This window comes from Melospiza melodia, chromosome 15, assembly GCF_035770615.1.
Source record: "Melospiza melodia melodia isolate bMelMel2 chromosome 15, bMelMel2.pri, whole genome shotgun sequence".
Classification (NCBI taxonomy): Eukaryota; Metazoa; Chordata; class Aves; order Passeriformes; family Passerellidae; genus Melospiza; species Melospiza melodia.
Genome location: NC_086208.1, coordinates 12,818,085 through 12,842,109, shown reverse-complemented (window position 1 = coordinate 12,842,109; position 24,025 = coordinate 12,818,085). Strand labels below are relative to the sequence as shown.

The window sequence follows — 24,025 nt, the reverse complement described above, 5'->3', positions numbered from 1 at the left end:
AAAATCAAGTAAGATCAGCTAGACCAGAATTAGGGGTAAGAAATGTTTTCAATTTATTATCTGGTGTGTGCAGTTCTGAAGGATACAGGGAGTTCTTCTGATTATTCTGATGACCTGAAGGCATGTACTCTAGGAAGCCGTGTAGGGCTGAAATCACCAGCCGTGAAATTTGCAAGTAAATGGATACTTATAGACAAAAAAAAAAAAAATCTGACAAAAGCATGGAAAATGTGGCCCAAGGACACTCCCTCTCTTAATGCTGCTAAGTAGTGGTAAGAATAATGTGGTATAAACATGTTTTCCTTCCATTTTCAAGGATGTATGTTTACCCTCTCCTCTTGTTTAAGCTGCTCTGCGTGTTTTCTTTACAGATATAATGTATACACTGAATCACACACAATATTCTTCAAAGTCAGTGGGTTTTAAATAAAATCCCCCTCCTGACTCCTTGTTTTTCTCAGGAAAGCAGAGAGAGCTCTGTTCCCAAGGTTGTCAGAATAAGTAAACCACATAGTTTTAGGCCAGTTTTGTCCATAGGGGTCTGATGGCTGTGATGTGCTTGTGCATACAACCCCTCAAATTAGTCCATCTAGGAAAGGGAAGCCGATAGCCTGCTCCCCAAACAGTGCGAGTGAGAGGAGAAGTCGAGCCTTTGACATCTTCCTGCTTTATTTCACCCAGCAACACCTCTATTAAAAACTCTCTGCAGTATTTCTGCGTGGCGTGGCCAGCCAGCAGCAGCAGGGGCAGCGGCAGCGCTGTGGCTGAGGTCAGACCTTGCCTGCCAGACAGGGAGTGTGCGTGTCCTGGGCACTGCACGTGTACCACGGCACACCTGGGGGGGGGACCCCACACCCTGCAGCCCCTTCCCACACCCTGCAGCCCCTTCCTACCCTCCCAGGCCCATCCCTGCAAGGACCACCTGCCTGAGGGCAGCTGTGCAGTTCAGGGATGGGCACTGGCGGCCTTGGTGCCCCGGGGTGATGGATGGGCATGCAGGGTGGGCACGGGTGTGCAAGGTGGGCACTGGATGCTGTCACAGAATCACGGGATTGTTTAGGTTGGGAAAGATCTCTAAGATCATCAAGTCCAAGTGTTAACTCACCTCAAAACCGTGTTCCCAAGTGCTACATCTATCTACACGTCTACAAGTACCTCCAGGGATGGTGTCTCCACCACTTCCCGGGGCAGTCTGTTCCAGCCTTCACTTCTCAGTGAAGAACTATTTATTTCCTAATATCCAACCTCAACCTCCCCTTGGTGCAACTTGGGGCCGTTTCCTCTTGCCCTGTCGCTTGTCACCTGAGACAAGAGACCCCTACCTGGCTACCTGCTCCTTTCAGGGAGTTGTAAAGATCCATAAAGTCACCCTTGCCTCGCCTTTCCTGCAGGCTGAACAGTCCCGGCTCCATCAGCCGCTCCTCCTCAGAGCGCTGCTCTCCATGTCCGCAGCTGGGCAGAATCGGGCTCCTTTCCCGCTGGTCACCCCTTTCCCTCTGGACACCCCTTCCCTTTCCTGCCCCCTTTGCTCCAGGCTGCCCGCGGGCGCTGTCCCTGCCCGGACAGCGGGGCTGGCGGTGCGGCTGGAGCCGAGCGCTCCTCCCCGCCCCGAGGAGCGCCGGGGCTCACCCGAATAATAACAATGACAGGGATACGGTGGTTTGGGGGAGCGGAGCCCCGGCCCCTCCGCCGCGCCCGGTCCCTGCGGAGCCGGAGCCGCCGCTGCCGCAGCGCCCGGGGCCGGCCGGGGCAGCGGGACCGGGGGCGGCGCGGGGAGGCTCGGCCTGTGCTGCCCCCTCCCTCCCTCCCATCTCCCCTCCTTCTCTCTCCTCTCTCCTCCCCTCTCTCCCTCCTCCCATGCCAACCTGCTGCCGCCTTTGTCAGCGCAGCCCGGCGCTATGGCATCCTGCCGGGGCTTCAGCCTCGGGCTCTTCCTCCTCCTCCTCCTCCTGCTGCTGCTGCTGGCCGGGAAGCGGCTGCTGCAGCGGCAGATGCAGCCCTGACGGCCGCGCTGCCCGCGCCGGAGGCAGGTGGAGCCCGCAGGTGAGCCCCAGGTGCGGGAGGGTCGCGGGGCGGTGCGCTGGGGGAGAGGGGCGCCGGGGACAAGCCCCCCGTGCTGTCCATCCCCAGGGATGCGCTGAGCGCCCGGCGGTGCCCGGGAGCGCCTTCAGCACCGGCTCCAGTGCCGGGCTGGGAGGAGGAGGAGTAAGTGCAGGTAAGAGACCCCTCTGGTCCCCTGTGGGTGGCCCTCTTTGTTAAGCTCTCTAGGAAAAGGGGGTGCTCCAAAATCGTGAAACTCTGTCTGGGACTTTGGCAGCTCCGGTTTAGTCCTGCACATCCGGATCTGCCCGAGAGGAGCAAGTGGGTGACCCTTGGGCTGAGCCACAGGGACCCCAACCCCCAAACGGAGTCTGGAAGGATGGGGATCAGTAAAGCTGGACCCACCAGGGCAAGGGAGCAGGGAGGCAGTGAGATTGTTATAGACTTGCTGTTCAAAAATCCAGGATGCCCACAGATGGGATGAATTGCTCACATTTAATTAAATTAGACTTTTTTGTGTTTGTCCGTCAGTATTTTTAATGGTGTCTCCTTATACAAAAATTTCCAGTAAAAACGTGGCTTGGATGTGCTCTTATGATGTATGGGGAGGACAGTATTTGTGTGTGTCTGAATGGGCCAAGAGTTGGCAAAGAATAACCAAGAGTATATGATGCAGTAATAATTCCAGTAATTTATTGCACAGTTTTAGGATGATTGTTTGCACTTTCCCAGATCGTAGAGATACCTTAACCTGGATTGCATAACTGAACCATGCAAATAATCAGATAATCAGCCTAATGTTACTGTGCAAGAAAAATCAATGGCAAGCCCTGTTCGACTTGAGCTCTCGCACGGCCGCGAGGGTCCGCTGCTTTTATCCACAAGTTCCCCATCAATTTAGGCACTCAGATCCTTTAAAAACCGCTGAATTCTGGGGTGTTGAGGCAGCTCAAGTGTTGTGCAGAGTCCTTTCACAGCAGAGCCTGCCTCTGGTAAGGAGCTGGGTTTGTAAAGCGCGGTTTCCCAGGGCTCATTCACGCAGGATAAGAGCCAGAAAACAGCGGCTTCTTCCTCCCAGCGACCCCCGGTGACCCTCGGAGGGGGCTGGCAGCGGGATGCTCGGGATGTGCCGGGTGTGTGCATCCTTCCCGGGTGCACAGGCACCGTGAGCTCCCGGCATGCAGGGGCTCCTTCCCTTCCGCTCTGAATCAAACCCACAGCAGGCAGCCAGCACCCACCTCCTCCTGCCCCAGGGACTGAGCCCACCCTGCTCCTGCGCCGCCACAGAGATGCTCCGGAGGAGACAGCCTGTGCCACACTGGTCAGGAGGAGTTTTCATTCAATGAAAGGTGGAGAGGAGCAGTTGCCATTGCACGGGCAGGGCTCCAAAGTGTGTGTTTTAGTTTTCTTTTTAATGAGCGGCAGAAGGCTGGAGGGAGGAGGAGGAGGAGGAATAAGGTGTGTGGAAATGGGCATTGTTTCCCTGAGTGCCAGCTCCTGTGTCTGTGTGCAGTGGAAGCCAGATGGGGCTCGAGGTCCCCATTCCTTCATCAGAAATTTCTTAATGTTTTGGCAGAGCAATGGATTTATGAGTGTGGGGGAAAACAAAAACTGAATTGCGTCTCGACGGGTTACATTTCATGTGAGGCAAGCGTTGCCTGCCTTGTTTTATAGTATCTGGTGCTGGGAAGGCAGGCTGAATGATTTATGAGCCCAAGTTAATAGTAAAACAGCATATCACTGGCTCTGTATTAATGTTCTGCTGTGCTGGAGTGGCTGGCTCTTTCTGAGGGGATTTATGCAAGGATCACTCTGCTGTTGCATTGCTGTAGTGGCATTCTGGGGTGGCCCGTTTGTCACCGTGGGGGGGACAAAACGAGGATGCTGTTTCCCTCTTGGCTGGCAAATCAAAGGGAGAGTCACATCTGTGTGTTGGCTGCACCTGCTGTGGATACTGGGAGATGGGGAGAGCAAATGTCAGTGGCACGAAGAACAGGGGAGGAAATGAAGGAGGAAATAAGAGAGGCAGATAACGTGGTCTGTGTGGCAGTGGCTGTGATTCAGACTCGTGCAGGGCACCTTGCCACCCTGCAGCTGCTCAGGGAAGTCGAGTGGTGGGACTGTGTCTTGAATCCTCCGCTGGGGTTTATCTGCCTCAATGTGTGCTGCCCTTAGACCATTTGGCAGGGCAGGGTTTGGGCTGAAGGAGTCACAGGAAAGCAGCCAGGGCAACTGGGAAGCAGTTCTAATTCCATGAATTCCTGTGGATGGCAAATTTATAGGGTAGGCAGGAGACGAGGGGAGCACCCCCATCTCACTGGTGATTTGGGAGGTGGTGAGGATGGGAGGTGCATTCTGGCTTTCCTGCAAGGAAGCAAGATGCATGAAAGAGCCTGCAGATTCCCCTGGTCTGAAGAACCACAGGGGAGAGCTTTCATGGAGGCTTGGTTCCTAAAGACACCAGAAAATAGAGCAGTATATTCCCTTTGTGCAGCAGAGAGCTCCTCTGGGGATGGAGCTTGCAATTGTAATATTCTTGGACTTCTCCTCCAGAGGCTGAGACAGTGGGTTAGTGGTAAGATGAGAGCTCAGTTCATTGCTCCTGGTGCAGGGCAAGAAGATATCGATCTGTGGTAAGTCTGGAGCTCATCTGCGAGCAAGGAGAGCCAGCCCCCATCGACTGGCTGTGCAATCTGATGCTCCACGGGCCCATGCTGGGCTATAATTGTGCTATTAGAGCAGCAAATGTCAAATCTCGGGAAGCTGAGTCAAAGCGACCCTTCCAATGCTAATATAACAAAATCATTAAGGATGAAATGTTAAGTGGCTCCTTTGGTCAGAGATGGGCTTGGTGGAGATAAATAAACCAGATCCCATCCCTTTGTGTGGGGAGCTCCACGTGTCTGGAGGCCAAAGTCAGTTTGAGGGGGGTTTGGAGGGTGTGTGTGGCTGCTGGCAGTGAGGGGAAGGCACAAGAACCTTGGTGGAATTGAGGCCATTTGAGGAGAGGCCCTGTGTGCTGCTGCTCTTGCTGTGGGTGCTTCCATTTGCTTTGCTGCTTTTGACTGATTCGTGACCCTGAGCCCTCTTTAAAAGGCCTTCCTGTGCTCATTTCAGAGCTCTGCATTTCTGTGCCACGTCTAGCTCTATTCTGGTCCTGCTTTGAGAGATACTGAATGAACGTGGACATAATGGCTGAGATGGTGCTTGGCCAAGTGCTTGGCACCCGGGATGTGGCAGCTCCTGGGCTGGCCTGCCAAGAAGCACCTGTCTTTGTTGCAGGCTGTTAGGAGGCTTGACAAGAGGCAGAGGAGCTTAATGTGCCACTAAAAATTCTGGCACTAGGTTTTTACATCCCTGGAGCAGGAAACAAGATTCCAAGGCCCTTATATATTATCCTTAGGGGTAGTACATCCTGTTCTTCACAGCCCCAATCTGTTGATGCTCCACTAGCAGCAATGTTTCTGATGCTCTGGCACAAGGGAGCACCAATTTCCATGCTCAGGCTGAAGCCCAGAGATATCTTTCACACCTAAAATTCTCTCACACCAAAAAGCTGTTTGTGAACAGCCACGGGGTGAAGAAGAAATTATTCCAGCTCCTAGCTAGCTTTCTTTTCCTCAAGGCCTATATCTGAGTTTGCAACCTGCCTTTTCAGTTTCACCTCCCCTAGCTGAGTCTCAGTTGAATGAACTGGCTGAATTCCCACCGGAGCAGGTTCAGCTCTCTCCTGGTCACCCTTGTCTCAAAGCCTTTGTCATATCCCTGATCTCTCACTGCTTCATAGCTGGCTGCCACCTGCCAGGCTTGGGTCTGGGGGCACAGGGGTGGGACTGAGCTAACCCAGTCAAGCTGGGCTCTCCTGCTTTGGGTCTGTGCTTCAGTGCCTCCACCTTTCTGCTTGGATTGGGGTCCCCAAAACAAGGGTCCTTGTTGGTGCTAAGTACAAGCAACATGAGATTGGGGGTATGCAGCAGGGCTTCCACTCAACTTACTGAGCTTGTCATCACTCAGGCTGCACCTGAGTTTTACCAGATTCATAGTGTTTAGAAACCTGAATTGAAGTTAAAATCTCTGATGATGCAAAGAATGGCTTGGTGCAAAGCAAAGATTTTCAGAAGCTGTACATAGGATATCCTCTCTGGGATGAGAGAGTAAAGGCAGAAGGATGGGGAGCAAAATGGGTTGACACACTTGTCAAAAATACATTAGTGCAAACTGGCTACTTGGGTGTTTTAGCAGGAGAGTGAGTGGGGAGAAGGCAGGCCAGTGCAGGGTGTGCATCAGGCTGTGAAAATGGATATCCAGGTGAGGGGCTGGCAAGAAGCTGTGAATTTACAAATAGGAAGAGATAGTTGCTTTTGCTGGTATTCAGCCTGGAGGTGACAAAAAGACATATTTTCACTCCTGTCCCAAGTGGCAGGTTTATAACATGCAGAAAATTGACTTGAAATGCCAGTGCCCTGTCAGCTGGGAATGTCTCTGAGCCCCACACGTGAAGTTTATTCTGTGAGAACTTGGTAGCCTTGGTGGTGACTAGCAGAGTTTGGATCTAGCATGGGAGCATCATTAATGGTGGCACGTCAGAGAAATACTGAGGCAGGCTGTGAAAGAGGCTGTGCCTCCAAGCACACTCTGCTGAGAGAAAAAGGATACAAGCACCCTCCTCCAGCCTTTTGCATTACTTCTTGGAGCTGAGCACAGACCAGTAACATTTTTCTCCTTTGTCAGCTGCGCTGCTATGCATAATACAGGAGCTTTAAAAGCAAACATGCATGCAGCAGAGGTGTTGGAAAATCCCTGTAGCCATTGCTTTCTGAGAGCTGTGTTTACAATCACAGAAATACCTCCACGTTGCTGCTGCTCAGCTCCTGATCACACACAGTAGAGAGTTGTTATTTAAATAAGCAATGGAGTTCATATGGAGACTTGTTTTGTATTCTTTTGGGTATGACAGCTGAAGTACTCTGGCTACTGACACTAATAGCAATCACTGATGTGTGATGTCAGGGCAGGAGATGGAGCAGGAGCCCTGGATTCTGGAGTGGTGCTCAGGAGTCCTTAGGTCTTTGACCAGAAGGTGCCTTTTAGAATGAGTAATAATAAGCCTTGCTATGTTGACTTCAGTGCTCTGCCATTTGGGTGGATATTCTGCATTTGATGGAGGAGAGGCCAGTTCCAGGGGTGGCAGTGAATGGGGGAAGATAACATACCTTTTTGAGAAACTGAGAACATTTTTGTCATTCCTTTCAGTAAGAATAACAAAGACAGAGTGACCAAACTCAGCAACTGGCAGACTGCATCAGCCTGTGCTCTGTCTTTCCTAGTAGCCAACAGTGGAGACACCAAGGATATTCAAATAGATGGACAAAAAATTGTCAACATCCTTTCCTAATCCACAATAGCTAAAGGTTGTTCTCAATTCTGAAAGTGCAGGGGTTTATATTCTCCCCAAGATGTTTGCTAGTGTTAGCTGAGCTTGTTCAAGCTATTCCTGTTATCCACATAAATGTGCAGCTTTTGCTCTTCACCTCTGCCCTGTCATTTCGGGATGGTGAATGGAAATGCACTTCTAGGCTTCACTGGGAGCACATCACTGAAGAGGATACTCTCTGTCCTTGATATTTTTCTGTCTTCAAATCCATCCTGATTGGCAGCCAGCCCTCTGGCATCTGCTGGATTGGTTTCAAGGTTCAGTAAGATTTATTATTTTCTAACTCCTTCTGTTCTTTGCTAAATTTTGGACTTTAGAGTCCAGACAGGGCCCACACACACTTTTCATGTGGGACCTGGCAAATTTTCCATTCCTGAAAAGGTATTTCTGGAAAAAAATATGTCAAAGTATCCAAAGGAGATAATTCAGAGCAGAGGAGAAAATAATGGATTAAAGCAAGCAAGATGGCAATTATGTTCTCAGAAAACTTCTAAAAACATAACAGAAGTTTATTGACAGAAAATCTTCAGAGCCATTTGCATTCAGATATGAAAACATGTCATAGTGCAGTAGGTCAGCCCTGGTTAGGCTAGGACTGAAATGATTGCAGACAATTTGATGCTTAAACTGTGCTTTGAACCTCTCATAAGTTGGTAAGAAATTCTGTGCTGAAATTCTGTGCAGGCTCTTGTCTATCTGCCATTAGTTCAGCCTCTCCTAAGCTGCTTCTGTTTATTCACTTGGTTGCTTAGTAGACATTGGCATAAAGGAGCCTTCTCGGATAAAACCCCGATTCCATTTAAGTATTGATTTATTGGATGCTAGGATTGCAGCCTGAAGTTCAGAACATGAGGATGGGTTATAAAAGCAGGCCCTGGATGGCATGGTTAGGGAGCCAGGCCCCATCTCTGGCTGAGTTGCAAGGCCCTGGGTGTTACCTGTGGGTGACTTACAATCTCTTTTGTGTTGCTGTAGAAGTGGAACGTGGTTTCCAGGCTAAACGGCAAAACACGCTTGAGCCATGGAGTCCAACCAGGAATCCTCACTCTTCCTGGTGAAGATATTGGAGGAGCTGGACACAAAGCAGAATACTGTTTCTTACCAGGATCTCTGCAAGTCCCTGTGTGCCAGGTTTGATTTATCCCAGTTGGCCAAGCTCAGAAGCGTGCTGTTTTACACTGCTTGCCTGGATCCTAATTTTCCAGCGACTTTGTTCAAAGACAAAATGAGATGCACTGTAAACAATCAGCAATCAAAGAAAATCATGGTTGCAGCAGATATAGTAACAATATTCAACCTCATCCAAATGAATGGGGGAGTGGCCAAGGAGAAGCTTCCAGTTGCAAGGCACAAAGTGAAGAAGAAGGAGTCCTTCGAGTCCTGCAGGTCTGACACGGAGATCTGCAATATGGCAGACTGTGTGCCTGACTGCGTGCCCAACTGTGAGCTCAACGACCAGGACTTCAACAGGGGCTTTCCTGTCAGAAGGTCCTCAAAATGCAGAAAGATGGACTGCAAAGACTGCCAGCAGTTCGTCCCCTCATCAGAACCCAACTTCTTGCTTGGTGTTAATAAGGACATGAAGGGCCGGGCTGCCTCTCTGGACAGGCTGCAGGCGCTGGCGTCCTACTCCATTGCCACATCCCCACCATGTGAGATGCAGAGTACCTACTTCCCCATGAACATTGAAAATGAGTCTATTTCAGACCAGGATTCCTTGCCTATAAGTGCAGGATTAAAAGAAACTTTCATTACAAATGACGAGCCGTTCATGATGCAGTCGTGTGTCCAGAAAAGAAATATATTCAAAGAAGATTTTCATAATCTGATTACAATATCTCCCAACTTAATACCATCCAATAAAACACCAGAAGATGGACACAGAGAGCCTCAGAACAGGAAGGAAAGCTCTAAGCAGACTTTCTTCAACCACAGCTTTGAAATGCCATACAGCAGCCAGTACTTGAATCCAATTTATTCTCCTATACCGGACAAAAGGCGAGTGAAGCATGAAAGTTTAGATGATCTTCAAGCTTCAACATATTTTGGCCCAACTACTGTTCTTGGACCACAGGAAACCAAAAAGTGGACTGGAAAGCCAGCCAAGCAAACTGCCTGGCCAGCTAAAAGCTGGAGTTTAAATACTGAGGAGGTCCCTGACTTTGAACGCTCATTTTTTAATAGGAAGCAGTCTGAAGAGAAACCACGATACCAGAGTTCGAGCAACCCATCTCCAAACTTTCCTTCAGTTGAGAGGCATCAGTCCTACCTAAATGCAAAGGATCAGCAACCAATTATGCAGGCAAACTATGCTGTGAAACCCAACGGGCACAAACCTAAGGAAATTCCTTCCATTCTAGATGTGGAGAAACATGAGCCAGTCAAAAAGTTTAAGGATAAAAGCATTAACTGTACTTCTGTGCAGATCTTAAGCATTGACAGGACCATGAGTGTTGGGACACAAACAGAGCAGCAAGTTCTGGAGCACAAGAAATGCAAGGATTTGTGTGCAGCAGGCCAAGCTAAGTATGGTGAGAGGCATTCTCTGAAGCAGTCAGATGATGACTCTGAAATCGTGAGCGATGACATTAGTGACATTTTCAGGTTTTTGGATGACATGAGTATCAGCGGGTCCACGGGAGTGATGCAGTCCTCGTGCTACAACAGCACTGGTTCCTTGTCTCAGGTGCACAAATCAGACTGTGAGAGCTCACCTGAGCACAATTTGACTAAGATCTCCAATGGGAGTGCCTGTAACAAACTGGATAAAGTGGTCAGGGCAGATGTCAGTAACACAGATGATGAACTGAAAACGAGCGTCTGCAAATTAGTCTTGAGGATCGGTGAAATAGAGAAGAAACTGGAATCTCTCTCAGGTGTCCGAGAAGAAATCTCTCAAGTCCTGGGAAAATTAAGCAAGCTGGATCAAAAAATCCAGCAGCCAGAGAAGGTCAGTGTACAAATAGATCTCAACTCTTTGACGAGCGATGCCGCGTCAGATGACAGCAACTCCCCGCAGATATTCCAGTGCCACAATACTCCTCATGGAGGCAAACTGGAGAATAATCCAGAATGGTGCTGTTCAGATGCCAGTGGAAGTAATAGCGAGAGCCTTCGAGTAAAAGCCTTAAAAAAAAGTTTGTTTACTAGGAGATCATCAAGATCACTAACAGAAGAGAACAGTGCGACCGAATCCAAAATAGCAAGTATTTCAAACTCTCCCCGAGACTGGAGAGCTATTACTTACACCAACCAAGTTGGCATTACAGAGGAGGAGGTGAAAGAGAGAGATGGAGGAGAAAATAAGGACTGGCACAGGAAATCTAAAGAGGTAATTTCAACTTTAACTCACATAATAAATGCTTAAAAATAATGCGGTTATGAATTCCACAGCCATCACAAGCCTCCGGGTATGACAATGCTTTGCCTTGCCATGTTATGCCTGCCTTTATTGTTATCATAATTGAGTGATTTTGTACCTGCAGGTTCTTGCTTGGCAGCTGCAAAATGGCCAAGTTGCTTCTCAAAAGCTTTGCTTTTTTTGCAAAGAAAGGGTGGTAATGTGGGTGACATCTTGGGAAGGTGATGATATTCTTCATCATCTGCAGCAACATAAGGAGGCCTGGTAATTACCTTGGTGGAAAGGGTGTGGGGAAAACTGAAATTGTCTAGTGGTTGTTTTAGAAGGGATATTTTGAAATTGAATTGTGATGGCTTTTATCAGAAAAGTATGTACATATTTAAAAGCCAACAAAATAGATTCGTGGATTCAAATCCCTCAAGGAAAGAAAACCTTGTACGTGTGCTGTGAGGTGCTCATTTTAGTTATGTTCTCTCTATCTGACTTTCATGGTCATTTAAATGAGTCTTTAGCCTCCTGTTGTGGAACTGCAGTGTAGTTGGGCAGAAAAACTCTGCCCATGCTCCCAGCAGCTTCCCTGTGCCCCATTCAGTGACCCCATGGATGCCCTTGGGGCTCTGGGTGCTGCTCTGTGAAACTGCACGGGGTGGGCGCTTGTTCCTGTTTGGGGAGGGGGTCCTGCAGCCCCTTGCCAGCTGTGACCACAGGACAGGCTTGCTGTGCCTTCTGCAATGGGGTGTGAGGGCAGAGAAGGGTGGAGAACAGAGAGCAAGAGGTTTGGTGGAAAGAAGTGTGCTTGGGTGAACAAGAAACCACAAACCATGGGTTATTGCTAGGCTGCAGAGGGAGAGGAAGGCCATCCTTAGTCAGCCCACACCTTGGCTTTTGTGTTCACTGCTTTGCTTAGGATGACATGCTGATTTTGAGAGTCCCTCCCAGACTCCTTCAGTGGCCTGTAACTGACACTGGATGGTACCACAGATGCTGCAGTGTCAGGTGGGGGCATCTCTGAAAAATAATTCACGTTAGGATTTGATCTGGAAGCAGAAACCTGGAAGCCTGCTTGTATCTCTCAGCTTTTGCAGATCAGCTGGGCTTCTCTGGATGTCAGGGCCATTTTCAGAATATTTTTTTGATCTCTGAACAGCACAAACCATAAATTTCTTCTGCTGTGTCAGCATCGTGTTGGAGTTGTGTCTGTAAAATACCTCAATACCTCTTTCGTTTGTTTGTGAGGAGAAGGTGGGCAAATGGATGAAGGCCATCCAAAACCTTTATCTTAGCTGGTCTATTTTTTATCATATGGTGCTTCTGAAAGGAATATCTCTGTCTTTTATGTTTAACTCCCTCATAGTCTTGTTTTTTCTCTCAAATTCTTTTAAACCCTATTGCAGGCAGACAGGCAGTATGAAATCCCACAGCCACATAGACTCTCTAAACAGCCAAAAGACGCTTTCTTGATTGAACAAGTCTTTAGTCCTCATCCCTACCCTGCATCACTCAAGTCACACATGAAAAGCAACCCTCTCTACACAGACATGAGGTTGACAGAGCTGGCTGAAGTGAAACGTGCCCAGCCATCGTGGACCATAGAGGAATACACGAGGAATTCGGGGGATAAAGGCAAGATTGCAGCCTTGGATCTACAAGTGAGTCTCATTTGTTTAATTTGAATGGCTTGATTGGAAATGGATGTTGCCAGAGTATGCCTTTAAGAAGGGATTTGGATAGCTCAGGAAAGAGCCGTGGATTGCTGAGCCTCTAATCTTGCTGATCCCTATCCATCCTGGCCAGGGACAGTGAAGAATGTGAATGTTTTGTTTCTGAATGGTGATCCTTGACAGGCTGATGCTCCCAGCTTATTCTGCAATGGAGAGACATCTCCTAAGCCATGGTGGCTTTAGTAGCTCTAAAGAAGAGTTGGGGAATAAGGGAGTGCAGAGGTGAGCTGGTTCCTAACTGCAGCAAGGCAGAGTGGTGCAGGAACTGGGACTGCTGCCTTTTCCTCTGACTCTGAATTATTCACAGGGAATTGCAATGTTAGGTTGTTTTTTTTTTTTTTTTTTTTTTTTTTTCATTTTACTAGGAACACAAGACATCAAATACTTGTAGAAGATGTTCAATACCACGGCTGGTTTTGAAACACGTCACTGTGGAAGCTTTGAAGTGGCTGTTGGAAACCAGCCAGGCAACTAATGCTGTGTCTAGTTTGCATTTTGGTTCAGCTTGGAAGTGTGCAGGCTCTTGTGCAACAAGCAGAGGAGACACATTCAAATTTTACATTAATGTTTTCCTGACACGAAATCACAAACCTGACATAAAACGAGCACCCACATTGGATACCCTGTGTAGTCTGATAAACACAACACATCTTTTAGGAAGGAAGGTATCTGAGCAGAGGTTTAAAAAGAAAAACTGAAAGATGACATCCAAAGTGTGTAAAAATGAAAGAAATTTTGCATTTTTGGTCTTGAAACCCAAAATGTGTCACACAATGAAGTGCACACTGATGTGCAAATATATGTGTATCTTTTATATGCACTTGGACAGTAGAATGTAGGACCAGTGGGGAGGTCTGGTGCTGACCTCAACTGTGGGCCCCAGTCTGTGGGGTGCAGCTGTGCTCAGGGAGGGAGTCTGCTTGTCTCCACAGCTTGTCTGCTGTGGAAGAGTCTGAGACTTTGCTGCTCCATTCCAGCCCTGAATGGCTCAATGCTGAGGTACCAGCTCCAAACCCATCAGACTAATCCCTAGGAGAGCATCAGGATGCTGTGCCTCAGCACCCTGAGCTGGCTGATTTGGATTTGAAACCATTGCTCACACAGTGCTGTAGTGCAGCTCCCATGAGTGTTTGTGCAGGAATTTGTGCACAACAAATTCACCTCCTTGCTTGGCTCGTGCAAACTTCCCTGTCCTCACCAGCCCCTGCTCCTTGCTGTGGCTGAATTGCACTCTGAGAAAAACAAGCAGCACAGGGAGCGGGCTGCATCTTGCCTCAGCTCCCTGCTGCTTTTTGGGTCCTAAAATCTTTAGATGGCTTACTGAGTCCCTAACCCTGGCACTGCAGGCTGTGTGCTGGAGTAGGAATGGGCTGGAACAAGTTCCTCTGCAGCAGGCAGTCACAAAGCATCACTTACCTGCTGTGTGAGGCAATAAGGGAGGTGATATTTGGAAGCAAAGCCCCTCTGGGAGAAGTGTTCTCCATCTGCTCCTCGTTGGGCTGTTTTGTTCTCTGTAAGCAGCTCTGCATGGCTGTGAGCAAACCAGAGAAATCGGCTTATTGCCATCATTTATCTTTAGGATAAAGGTGATAGAAGTTTACTGGTTTGATTCTCTCCCTCCAAAAAGATTGTCAGAATTGCATCTACCCTGCAAAGCCCATGTCTAGACTTTATAATGGAGCTTACTGACAAACTTAAAAAATAGACACAGACTGATGAGTGGGTTTTTTTTCCCAGTGATTAAGTTTATTAGAACTGAAAGTAAATACATTATGCCTTAATGAACATTCCTACGTCTGGCAATGAAATGGGAAAGGAAGCTGATTAACAGTAATGGGCCTTTTTAATAATGCATCTTCCTTCTGAAGTAGTTAAAAGGTCAATGCCAAGGCAGATGGGTCCAAAACTGCAATTTCCTTTTAGCATACTATTGCTATCTTTGGGGGTTTTCTACCTTTGTTTACTTAAAATTTCTCCTGGAGCCTGACAAGTCTGCTGGGTTTTCCTCCAAAAAAAGAAACTGCAAAACTAGTCAGGCCCAAAGCTTGTCCCAGGTGTGGGCTCTGTGTGAGATTCATTGCTTTGCTTTTGTGTGATGATCCACTGGGATCAAACAGTATCAGGCTATTTTGATGCCTTTAGAGATGAGATTGCTGCCTTTTTTCACAAGGCTGAAACAGGTCATTCAAAGCCATAAAGATACAATCACAGGTGTGGCTGATGGACAGTTTCAGCATCCTAACACTATCATAGAGGTGTCTATTAAATGATCATAAAACCATTGCTCAATTTTCTTTGTTTCTTTCTGAGATAGCTATAGAATCACTTCTTTTAGTAGTTACTTACAAATAACTAATGCTGCTATCAGGAAAAGCAAAGTTTTAGCCAGTAGCTCCTGGCCTGAATCTGAAAAAAATCTGAATTAGTCAATTAAAGGCTAAAGGATTAGTCAAATCCTTCTCAAGTCAGCTGGAGTTTCTTTGCAGAATCCAACAAGCTTTGGATCAGGACTGTTACAAACACAGAAATGATGTGCGTTGAGGTATTCTTACTGTAGTATTTTTATATGGAATCTTTTTCATTTTTTTTAAAGAAATGGGCTTTTGGAGCCTCAGATAAAGGAGACAGCTTTGGGGAAAATATGTCATTTTTCAAAATGTTCTTTTTGCTTTACTCCTTTCTGCTGATAAGTTCAATATAATGTGTAGAGTTTCAGTTTCCCAAGTTTTCCCTTTATTTTCCTCTAAAACAGAGGTTAAAGGGGGGGAAAAACAAGCAAGGCTGAAATGGAAAGCTTTAAGAGCTCATAAATACTTAGGAACAAAAAGCTGTAAGACAAAAAAAATAAGTAATTCAGATGGAAATACTGATGAAGTTCTGCAGGCTGCCTGTGTCCCCAGGCAATGCCATTCCAGAGGAGGGGTCTGTGAATTGCCCCTGCAGCAGGGCTGGGTGCTGGATGGGGATGGGTTACCATCCCTGCAAGCCAATCATGGAGACAAAATTAGGGTTAGCTTTGTAAAATGTAGTGCATGAGGAGCATATATTAAGAACCTTTCCCATCAGCTGAGCTTTAATAATTTAAAAATTATTAACAGTAACAGGCCGGCACTTGCTGACACCTCTGCTGTCGAGCAGATTAAAGAGATCCTATTTAAATGCCATCCAAGATGACGAAGTTTCCGGTAAATCAGAGGTACGTGAGGGATTTTGGAGCAGAATCTTACTGTTGCAGGAGACTATTTTTTGCAGTATTTTTACCACTTTCATCAGCTTTATGGAATTGGGACCAGGAGATGGAGGGCTGTGAGAAGTGACAATAACCCACTTTATCCTGCCAGCAGATCCAGGTGCAGCTGGATACATCTTCTTTGCTCACTTATTTTATTAATGGCAGACCCCAATCAATTAACAACTGTTTCCTTTTGATTTTTAGACTCAAGAATCCTTAAACCCAAACAACTTAGAGTACTGGATGGAAGACATTTACACTCCTGGCTACGACTCCTTGCTGAAACGGAAGGAAGCCGAGTTCAGGAGGGCGAAGGTTTGCAAGATCGCTGCCCTGATCGCGGCGGCCGCCTGCACGGTTATCCTGGTCATCGTGGTGCCCATCTGCACCATGAAATCCTGAGCCTGGGCACACCCTGTGACCCCCAGCCACCCGTGGCTCGGATAGCTCACGCTGTGTGACAAATGGCTGCTGGCAAAACTGTGAGGAGTGCGCTAAGGGACGATGCTCTGAGGATATCCCGCTGGAGAACGGAGGCGGAGCGCAGAACAAGTAGAGATGTGTTTTTGGAAAAGTCCTATTTTAAATAACAGACTGTGTGGTGGAGTTAATGGGAACTCGGTTCGATTTTTATGCATTTTTAAAAGTGCAATATTTTTCTTTTTCCTAAAGGAATGATATAATGTTTTACAGAATCAGAGACTGATGAGAAACCAGGCAAGAGAGGAAAGCTGTCCGAGCTATGTTGAGGTGTGGGCCCATGGATGTAGTACTGTATAGAAGGGAATGTTCTATATGCATCACATTGAGGAGCTAGGGAAGTCTTAACAGCTCTCTACAGTGTTGAAAACTCTGAATGTATTGTATTTATTTTATAGTATTTATGTATTTCATGATCATTTGTTCGAAAGCAGACTGTGTAGCTGTGAACAGAGTTCATTCCTACGTTCAGATTAAAAAGGGCTCTTTGTATTTGGTCTTGCCCTAAGACCCACTCTATCATCACTGAGTACTTGGTTAAGTGCAATGTGCTGCAGACCAAAAAGATTATGTTTTAAAGCAATCACAAGAGCTTTTAGTTACTTCTGTTGAATAACATTTGCATAGAGCTGGCATACTTGCCTTGCCAAAAGGGTATTCTTTACCTCTGCAGACAGTGAAATTGTCTCAATTTCACTCCTGCCAGCAAGCAAATCTAGCAAATGAAGGCAACACTGTTAAAGTTCTTGGAAATATAATCTGAACAGTTACAAATTTTTTTTTCCACCAAGTCTTTGTGCCTTTTTTTAGACTCTAGGTTAAATAGAACTGTTTAATTTCTTGCTATTTTAAGCCCATACCATAAATCACAGCATAATGGGTACTAATGGAGGTCCTTTTCCTGCAAGCCTTCTATTCAGTTCCGAGTGCTCCTCAAGCAGCAGGGCTGGTGGTTAGTGAGCACTTACATTAAGGGCACAATTTCTCAGCACTGGTAGAAACTTGCTGCTGGTGCAATGCATTCAGCACAGGGAGGTCCTTTGCTTCCCTCTTGCTAATGTACTTAAGAGTGATGGTTGAATCTACTGGACAGCAAGCAGTCTGTATCCCGTGGGAAATGTCCATTTGATGCTTTATTCCAAATGCAAATAGTAGGTTTGATGGAATTCTCAGGCTGGGACAGAAATTGCCTGTCATGGTTAGTGAAAGCAAAAACCCAGACAGTATTACTCTTCTGTCAAGTATAAAAAAAAAAAAAAAAAAAAAAAAAGGATTTTCAGGAAATCTGTGGATCTTGCTGGTTCTCCTAGGGGAAGGAGATTCTTTTAGTGAATGCTCTTTATATAGGGTAATTTTGGTTTCTTCAGAAGCAGCCTCCCTACGCAATGACACAGCAGCTAAGAAAGCACTGGATGCTCCTTCCTCTGGCTCTCTGGGATGTGCAGCACTCACTGTTTGTTTCTGACTGGTTTAAAAAAAGTATTGAGGGAAGGGTGTGTGGGAGGTGAAGGCTTTGTTGTGACTTGAGATGTGTGTCAGTTCTTTCCTGCAGTTGGAGAGCTGTTTGTGTGCTGCTCACGTGCTGTGCTTTATTTAGGGATAGGTGATTCCTGAGACTGTTGATCTATCAGAAAAATAAGCACAGGGTAGGATGTCCCATCAGCAAATAGAGAATAGGCCCACACAAAAAGCCTGTGTCTGCCTGGCCTGAATCCTGACCCAAATTCTGTGACTTTGGCCCATTCATAACGCTAAGCTAATTTCTCTTTCCTCCCAGATGCTGCAGGATGGAGTCACAGCAGGGAGGGAGCAATTCACACTGTCTATTTTAGGCTGCCTTTGGTTGTGGTGTGATTCAGAGCACCTGAGCACAGGAGCTCGGGATCTGTGCGTAGTAAATATAGGCAGGTAGAGAAACCTCTGGGGACAACTCAGAGCTGCCAGCAAGATATCTAATATTAGACATGGGAGAAACACTCTGGAGGACACTGCTCTGCAGTTTACCTCGTGCACAATTTAGGTTGATTGTCTACGTAGGAAAGGCTATTCCTGGTTCCAGGTGATGTCAGGAAGCCCTCAGACACCCCTCCCTGGCTGCTGGACGGAGCAGGGGGGCCCTGTGGGAGCACAGGGTCAATCCCCCATCTGCCCACCCCACACAAGAGCCTTGGAGGGGCAGGAGAGGTGGGGACAGAGCCCCTGCCCTCTCCAGCCCCGCTGAACCTGCTGCCCCCAGCCCCAAATCAGCAGTGCTTTCACCAGGGCATCTCAGTAATCTGAAAAATTTAGAAAATATCAACACAAGGGGAGGTAGGAGATTGGTGTGGGAGGTGTCACTGATCACAGGGTTTATCTGTGCAGCTGGCACCAGATGAGTCTTTGCATCAGAGATGCCCAAAATCCTGGGAAGGCTCTGCAGGTTATGGAGCTGTGGGTGATGTGGAGCTGGCCCAACCCAAGCACTCACCATCCCAAACATCCAAGCTGCCTCCTAATTTACTGAGGTGCTTTTGCCCATCCTTGCTTTGCACAAGCAGCCAGTGGCACCCGCTGCATTGGCCAGTGGTTTCCTCACACGCCAGACTCCGGTTTGTCATGGAGCCTGAGGGGAGCTGGGAGAGCAGAGCCTGAATCCCTGCTCCACAAACACCTCTGTGGGCCACTGCCTGCCTTCTCCTCCACTCCTGGCAGCTCCTTGGCACCCCTGGGATGTGCATCCCGAGCATTCCCAGTGGGATTTGCAGCTGGCACAGAGCCCTTCTGAAAACAGGCAAGGAGATGGAGCTTTGGGATGCTGCTGCTGCTGCTGCTGCTGCTGGAGGAGAGCAGCCAGGGGAGGAGGAAGCCTGCACAGAGTGTACAAACTGGGTGAAATCCTGACATATTAACCTGCAAGAATATTGTGATCCACCTTGTGAACCAGTTACCAACTAGAATACACTGTATACCATATGATAGACTTTTGTATAAAAAAAAATAAAAAAGAAATTAAAGCTATAGGTACATTGTAATCCTTGGTGTGATTGAAAAAGTGTCCTAGATTGTATTACTTAAATAAAATTATGATGAGCATATTGAACTGTTTTTCGTATTTATGCCTTATAAACTTGATATATTACACATGATAAAATGAAACTGCAAAAACTATAAGAAAAGATACTCCATTTTGGGGGCAAATTCCATTTTGCTTTTCCTAAAAATAAGAGTGCTGCTTTAAATGAGCTTAATAAATCATGTGTGAAGAAGAGCAAGACTAGGATATGTCCCCAAATGACTTTTTAGGATTTTTTTTTAAATGGGGCTTTGTTTAATGTACTATGTAATAATTTTATTTTATAATGTTACTGTACAATGTTGCCTTTTGGTTCATTTAAATATAACACCAAATAAACTTGAAAATTACAGTGTCCTAAGTTTTAATGAAACAGTTATAATAATTTATTACTCCATTGCTTTTCCTGTTTTTTTTTTCCCCAGGGACATCAAGATAGCCATGGGATGTGAGTGTCTCAGTGTTAGATAACTAAGCAGCCTATCTAGTTCTTGGCAGAATTGCTAATGGATTTCTAACTTGTGAAATAATAAGATGGCAGAAGATAATGAAAAATGAGTTTGTTTGGTTTCTTTTAAAAGCTCCTTTGCATCACATTGTTTGGGCTTCTGGAAGATTAGCTCTTGACACTAATCATATTTCATTTTATAGGTTATTTCATGCCTGAGTTTTGCCATATTAACTGTTTTAACAAGGTCATGACTAACATTTTGGTACCTCTTTAACTTACATGTTTATGCAACCCTGTCCCTTTTATGTCAGTACAATAGATAAGTGTTTATAATCACCTGGGAACAGGCAGCCAGTTTATTTAGGGTCCCTGTATGAATTTAATTTGCTGCTTGCGAGTTGTTAATTGCAAAATCAGGTTGTCTTGAAATTCCAGGTATTGAAACAGAGGTATTGAACCTACCACTGTCAGAGGGTACAGAGGGCAGCTGTGGAAGAGGACACATAAACAATGGGCAGTGACATGAAAACACAGTGATGTGAGATCCTCAGTTCCTTGTTTCTGCTGCACAAACACCTTCAATGTGTTGCTTATGTAGCTTTGGTCAGGATGGGGAATGCTGAGTGTTCTCTGCAGGGTCAGGCCTTCAGCTCCCACCTTGGGTGCTCATGTGTTGTGAGTCAGGCTGCAACCACTACAGGTCCCCATGGAGGGATTGTCAGTCACAATTTGGTGTTGGTTTCAGTTTTGGAGATAGTTTTGCATTCATTTGCACCAATGGTTTATCATGGGTTTGCATCAATTTCAGTTTTTTTTCTTGTACTCATCAAGTCCAGAAACTTACAAGCAGGAACGCCCTTTCGATTTTTAGATTACAGCACAAATCCAGGAGCAGGAACATTCATAAAAATGCTAAGTGGGACCAGGCTCATGCCAAAAAACCCTAAGCACTCTGGCACAGCCTTCCTCAGCCATGAAGCTGTGAATATTGGATATATAGATCGCATCTGGGTCATTGCTGTCCTGGAAGATGGAGTAGCTGCCAGGTTTCTGTCTGCTGGATGGAGCCACTGAGTCTCAAGGTAGAAGAAAACTCCTACTCAAAATGTTGTATTGGCAACCAAGGCCCAGCCCCAGGAGCTCAGTGCTCTTTGAATGTGTCACAGCAATCGATTGTGCTGGTTGAATAAATCCTTGGTTTCACATTGAGCTCTGGTGAATGGCTCTGGCTGTTGCACAAACAGTCACAAGCAGAATATTGGATCCCAGGGCCATACATTTCCTTTTGAGGAGCTCCTGTGTCTCCATCCAATGGCATCTGCAAGCAGAAGAAGGGAAAGCAGGCAATGCACTCCTACTGAAAGGAAAGGTCAGTTGTGTTGGTGTGCACTTTGGGAAAACTCAAGGACCTGGGGAAGCAATTGTGGAGATGAGGTAATTCTTTAAATTTCATTTTTTCCTTGCTGTCTTTTCAGGAAAGGACACTCTGTCTTGTAAAGTGCTGCTCTGCTAGTGGTTCTCCAGCAAACTTGGCTACTTTGGACGATTTCTGAGACACTGCATAACTTGATATCTTGCAGGATGTTACCTGAATCTACACTTAGATACTGGAACAAAATCTTCAAACAAGGAAGAAGTGGGCTGTCAGCAGCCAAACTCCTCCCATGAGTAAGTTCCCTATGGTTTTATTTATGTTCTTCAATACAAACTATGAGCAGGACAGGCTTGAAGCTCTTCCAGAAGCAACAGTCTATCCACACCTTCCCAACAGGCACAGACTGAGATTTCCAAGGGAGAGCAGATCATGGCCTTGGATGAGCCCAGCACAAGAAATCAGCTGTGCCTGGACTGTGCACGGCACCACAAGGCCCTGCTGGTCCTGGTGGGCAGCAGTGGATGGTGGGGAGATGTGCAAAGCACTCTCTGGATCAGGGAGGTTTTCTGCAAGGCATAGCACAGGGTTGAGGGAATGGTGGGTGTCTGTAGGTATGGTTGCTGCTGAGGCTGAAAGCTTTTAGAAACTGAGAGCATTGAGGCTGATTTACCCATCCCCAGTCCTGCTCCTCCCTGCTCTCCTGCACCCTGGACCTGTGGAATTTGGGATATTCCTCTGAGGCACTAAGCAGGTCTCTGGACATACAGTGAAGGCTCAGATCCTGCCTTTTCTCAAATTTAACCTGACTTCCTCAGTAAAAAGAGGGAATTTTTTGTCGGACATTGATGCTTTGGCATCACCTAAAGAAAAAATCCTGAGGTTTGTGATCTCCTTATCCCATGGAGAGGCTGACAGCACTAAGGGAATGAGACCTGGCCCCTCTTCTCATCACTCCCAAAACATCAGGAGACAGCCCTGGAAATGGCAGGGCTACAAAACAATTCCCATTTGCTTTCACACTGGGCTTTGTGGGAGCCACATTTCCTGCCAGCCTCTGCAACCAGAGGGCTGGAAACTGATTTAATTTATTAAGGATGGAAATATATGGGTGAACTCCTCGGGTAGGAACACGCAGTTCTGATTGCTGGTTCTTCAGGGAAAATGGGAAATCCTGCTATTCACAGCAGAATTGCTCTGTTTTCCCTGCTCATTTTGAGCCTGTGTGCAGTGTGCTGTTCCCCAGCACGTGGTGAGGCTCCAGCCTGTGCCCACAGCAGCAGGTGTCCCCCTGGAAGAAGGAGAAAAGAGGGAATTACACACAGTAAAAAAAAAAAAAAGGGACTAGAGAAATGCTAATTATTTTGTCTGCTCCTGGAAATTATGTGGAATCTGCTCCTTTTTGAACAGCTTTGCTGTAAACTGTGCTTTAGTGACAGACGCATCTCTGCATTGAAAAATCCTCCTGATCTGCTGTCCTGCCAGACTGCCACACTTCCAGCAATAACAGAGATTCATGTTAGGCAGCATGTTTTTCCTCATGTAATGTTGGGGGGAGAGGAGAGAACCGAGGAAGCTGACTCATTTATCTTTGCTTGTCTTGGTAATGAAATATTGCTGTTGAACTTTACCCTGCTTTTCCTGTTACTATATTTTTTATTTTTTTTTTTTTTGCAATGGTTACCATTTAAGAGGCTCACAAAATTGCATTAGTAAAATTTATGACTGTGTAGCAAATACGTGCATATGCATTAATTCTGTTCAAGGCCAATATCTTGTAGCTGCAAAATTAATGTTATGGTGCGGTTTCTAAGTATGGCTAATGGCTGTTCAATAAAGCAGGGCTCATGTTTTTCTCGCCTTACAGCTCTTAATTACTTGAAACAGTGCTGCCTTGAAGAGTTTGCCAGGTAGAAGTTATAAAATGGTACATACACAACACACAAATATGTATTTTTTATAAATTTTTGTTTATGCAATCAAACCTTGAAAATTTTGGCCCAGTGAGTTGGTTCAGTTGGGTTTCTGCTGCTTTGCTGAGCTTTTAGTTCCAGGTTTCAAAAACAGATGTCTGTGGATGCAGTATATTAAAAATGGGCTTTTTAACCACTATTCTTCTCTGGAGAGACTGAACTGGATGTTAGTGCTGCCCTGAGGGATACACCTTGTGCTGTTTTGGAGTCAGTGAACAATAATTGTTCAGTAAATGATAAATTAACGGACATCACTTAAATTTAAACTTTTATTTTCTTACTGTGTAGAAAAGTCACTTTCTCCTAGAAGGATGAATTAGTGTTTGTAGCCTTTTCACCAATTTAAAGATAGTTGCTAGTCTGGTATTCAAGGTTGGAGACATAACATAGACAAATAACCAATGATGAAGGCTTGCTCATGTTGGAGAAAAGAGGTTGGAAGAATATTTTCAGGATGCTGAGGCAGGAATTTGGAAGGTATCTGACAGCACTTGTTTATGTCTCCAAAGCTCTGTCTGACAGCCAGAAGAAAGCTCAGTGCTGATCTTGGTGCTGATTTTTGAGATGTGGCATGTGCAAGATCACTGAAAACTCATCCCTTGGGATTCAGGAGCATGAAGTGTTGAGGAGCTGAGATGTGCTGGAGCCCTAGAGCAGGGAAATATCTGGGTGTGTCCAAGTCACACCATGCAGGAGCCTACTGGTCCTAAAGGTGGCTCCAACCACAGCAGACAAAGGGATTAGTGGCAGCAGCCTGCAAAGAGAACAAAAAAACCATTTATGTTCTTGTAGCCTCTAGGAACAAGAGCCATTGTGGGGAGGGCAGGGGACAGTGACACTTATTTTTAATCTGCTGGAAGAGCTGAGCTGCCAAGAATAAGGCACCTGTGGGATGGAAAAAGCAGTGCA

At 46.3% G+C, this 24,025-nt stretch overlaps 1 protein-coding gene across 2 annotated transcripts; it reads left to right on the top strand.

The window, feature by feature from the left end:
• Positions 1 to 1,872: 1,872 nt before the first annotated feature.
• Positions 1,873 to 19,775, top strand: MINAR1 (membrane integral NOTCH2 associated receptor 1). Of its 2 annotated transcripts, XM_063169843.1 has the most exons (4): positions 1,875 to 2,043; positions 8,450 to 10,805; positions 12,230 to 12,484; positions 15,993 to 19,775. In XM_063169843.1, exons 2-4 carry the CDS (start codon positions 8,496 to 8,498, stop codon positions 16,188 to 16,190), a joined length of 2,763 nt encoding a protein of 920 aa, XP_063025913.1. In that variant the 5' UTR covers positions 1,875 to 2,043; positions 8,450 to 8,495; the 3' UTR covers positions 16,191 to 19,775. The 2 variants fall into 2 exon arrangements, with proteins under 2 accessions (XP_063025914.1, XP_063025913.1); XM_063169844.1 differs by lacking the exon at positions 15,993 to 19,775 and having other exon boundaries at positions 1,873 to 2,043; positions 12,190 to 12,387.
• Positions 19,776 to 24,025: the final 4,250 nt, after the last annotated feature.

What these genes read in the sequence shown, in the direction of transcription:
- MINAR1 (XM_063169843.1), top strand. Translation starts at nt 8,496, where the DNA reads ATGGAGTCCAACCAGGAATCCTCACTCTTCCTGGTGAAGATATTGGAG. An exon ending in GGCACAGGAAATCTAAAGAG is followed by an intron (nt 10,806 to 12,229) that starts GTAATTTCAACT and finishes ACCCTATTGCAG; the next exon opens with GCAGACAGGCAGTATGAAAT. An exon ending in TTGCAGCCTTGGATCTACAA is followed by an intron (nt 12,485 to 15,992) that starts GTGAGTCTCATT and finishes TTTGATTTTTAG; the next exon opens with ACTCAAGAATCCTTAAACCC.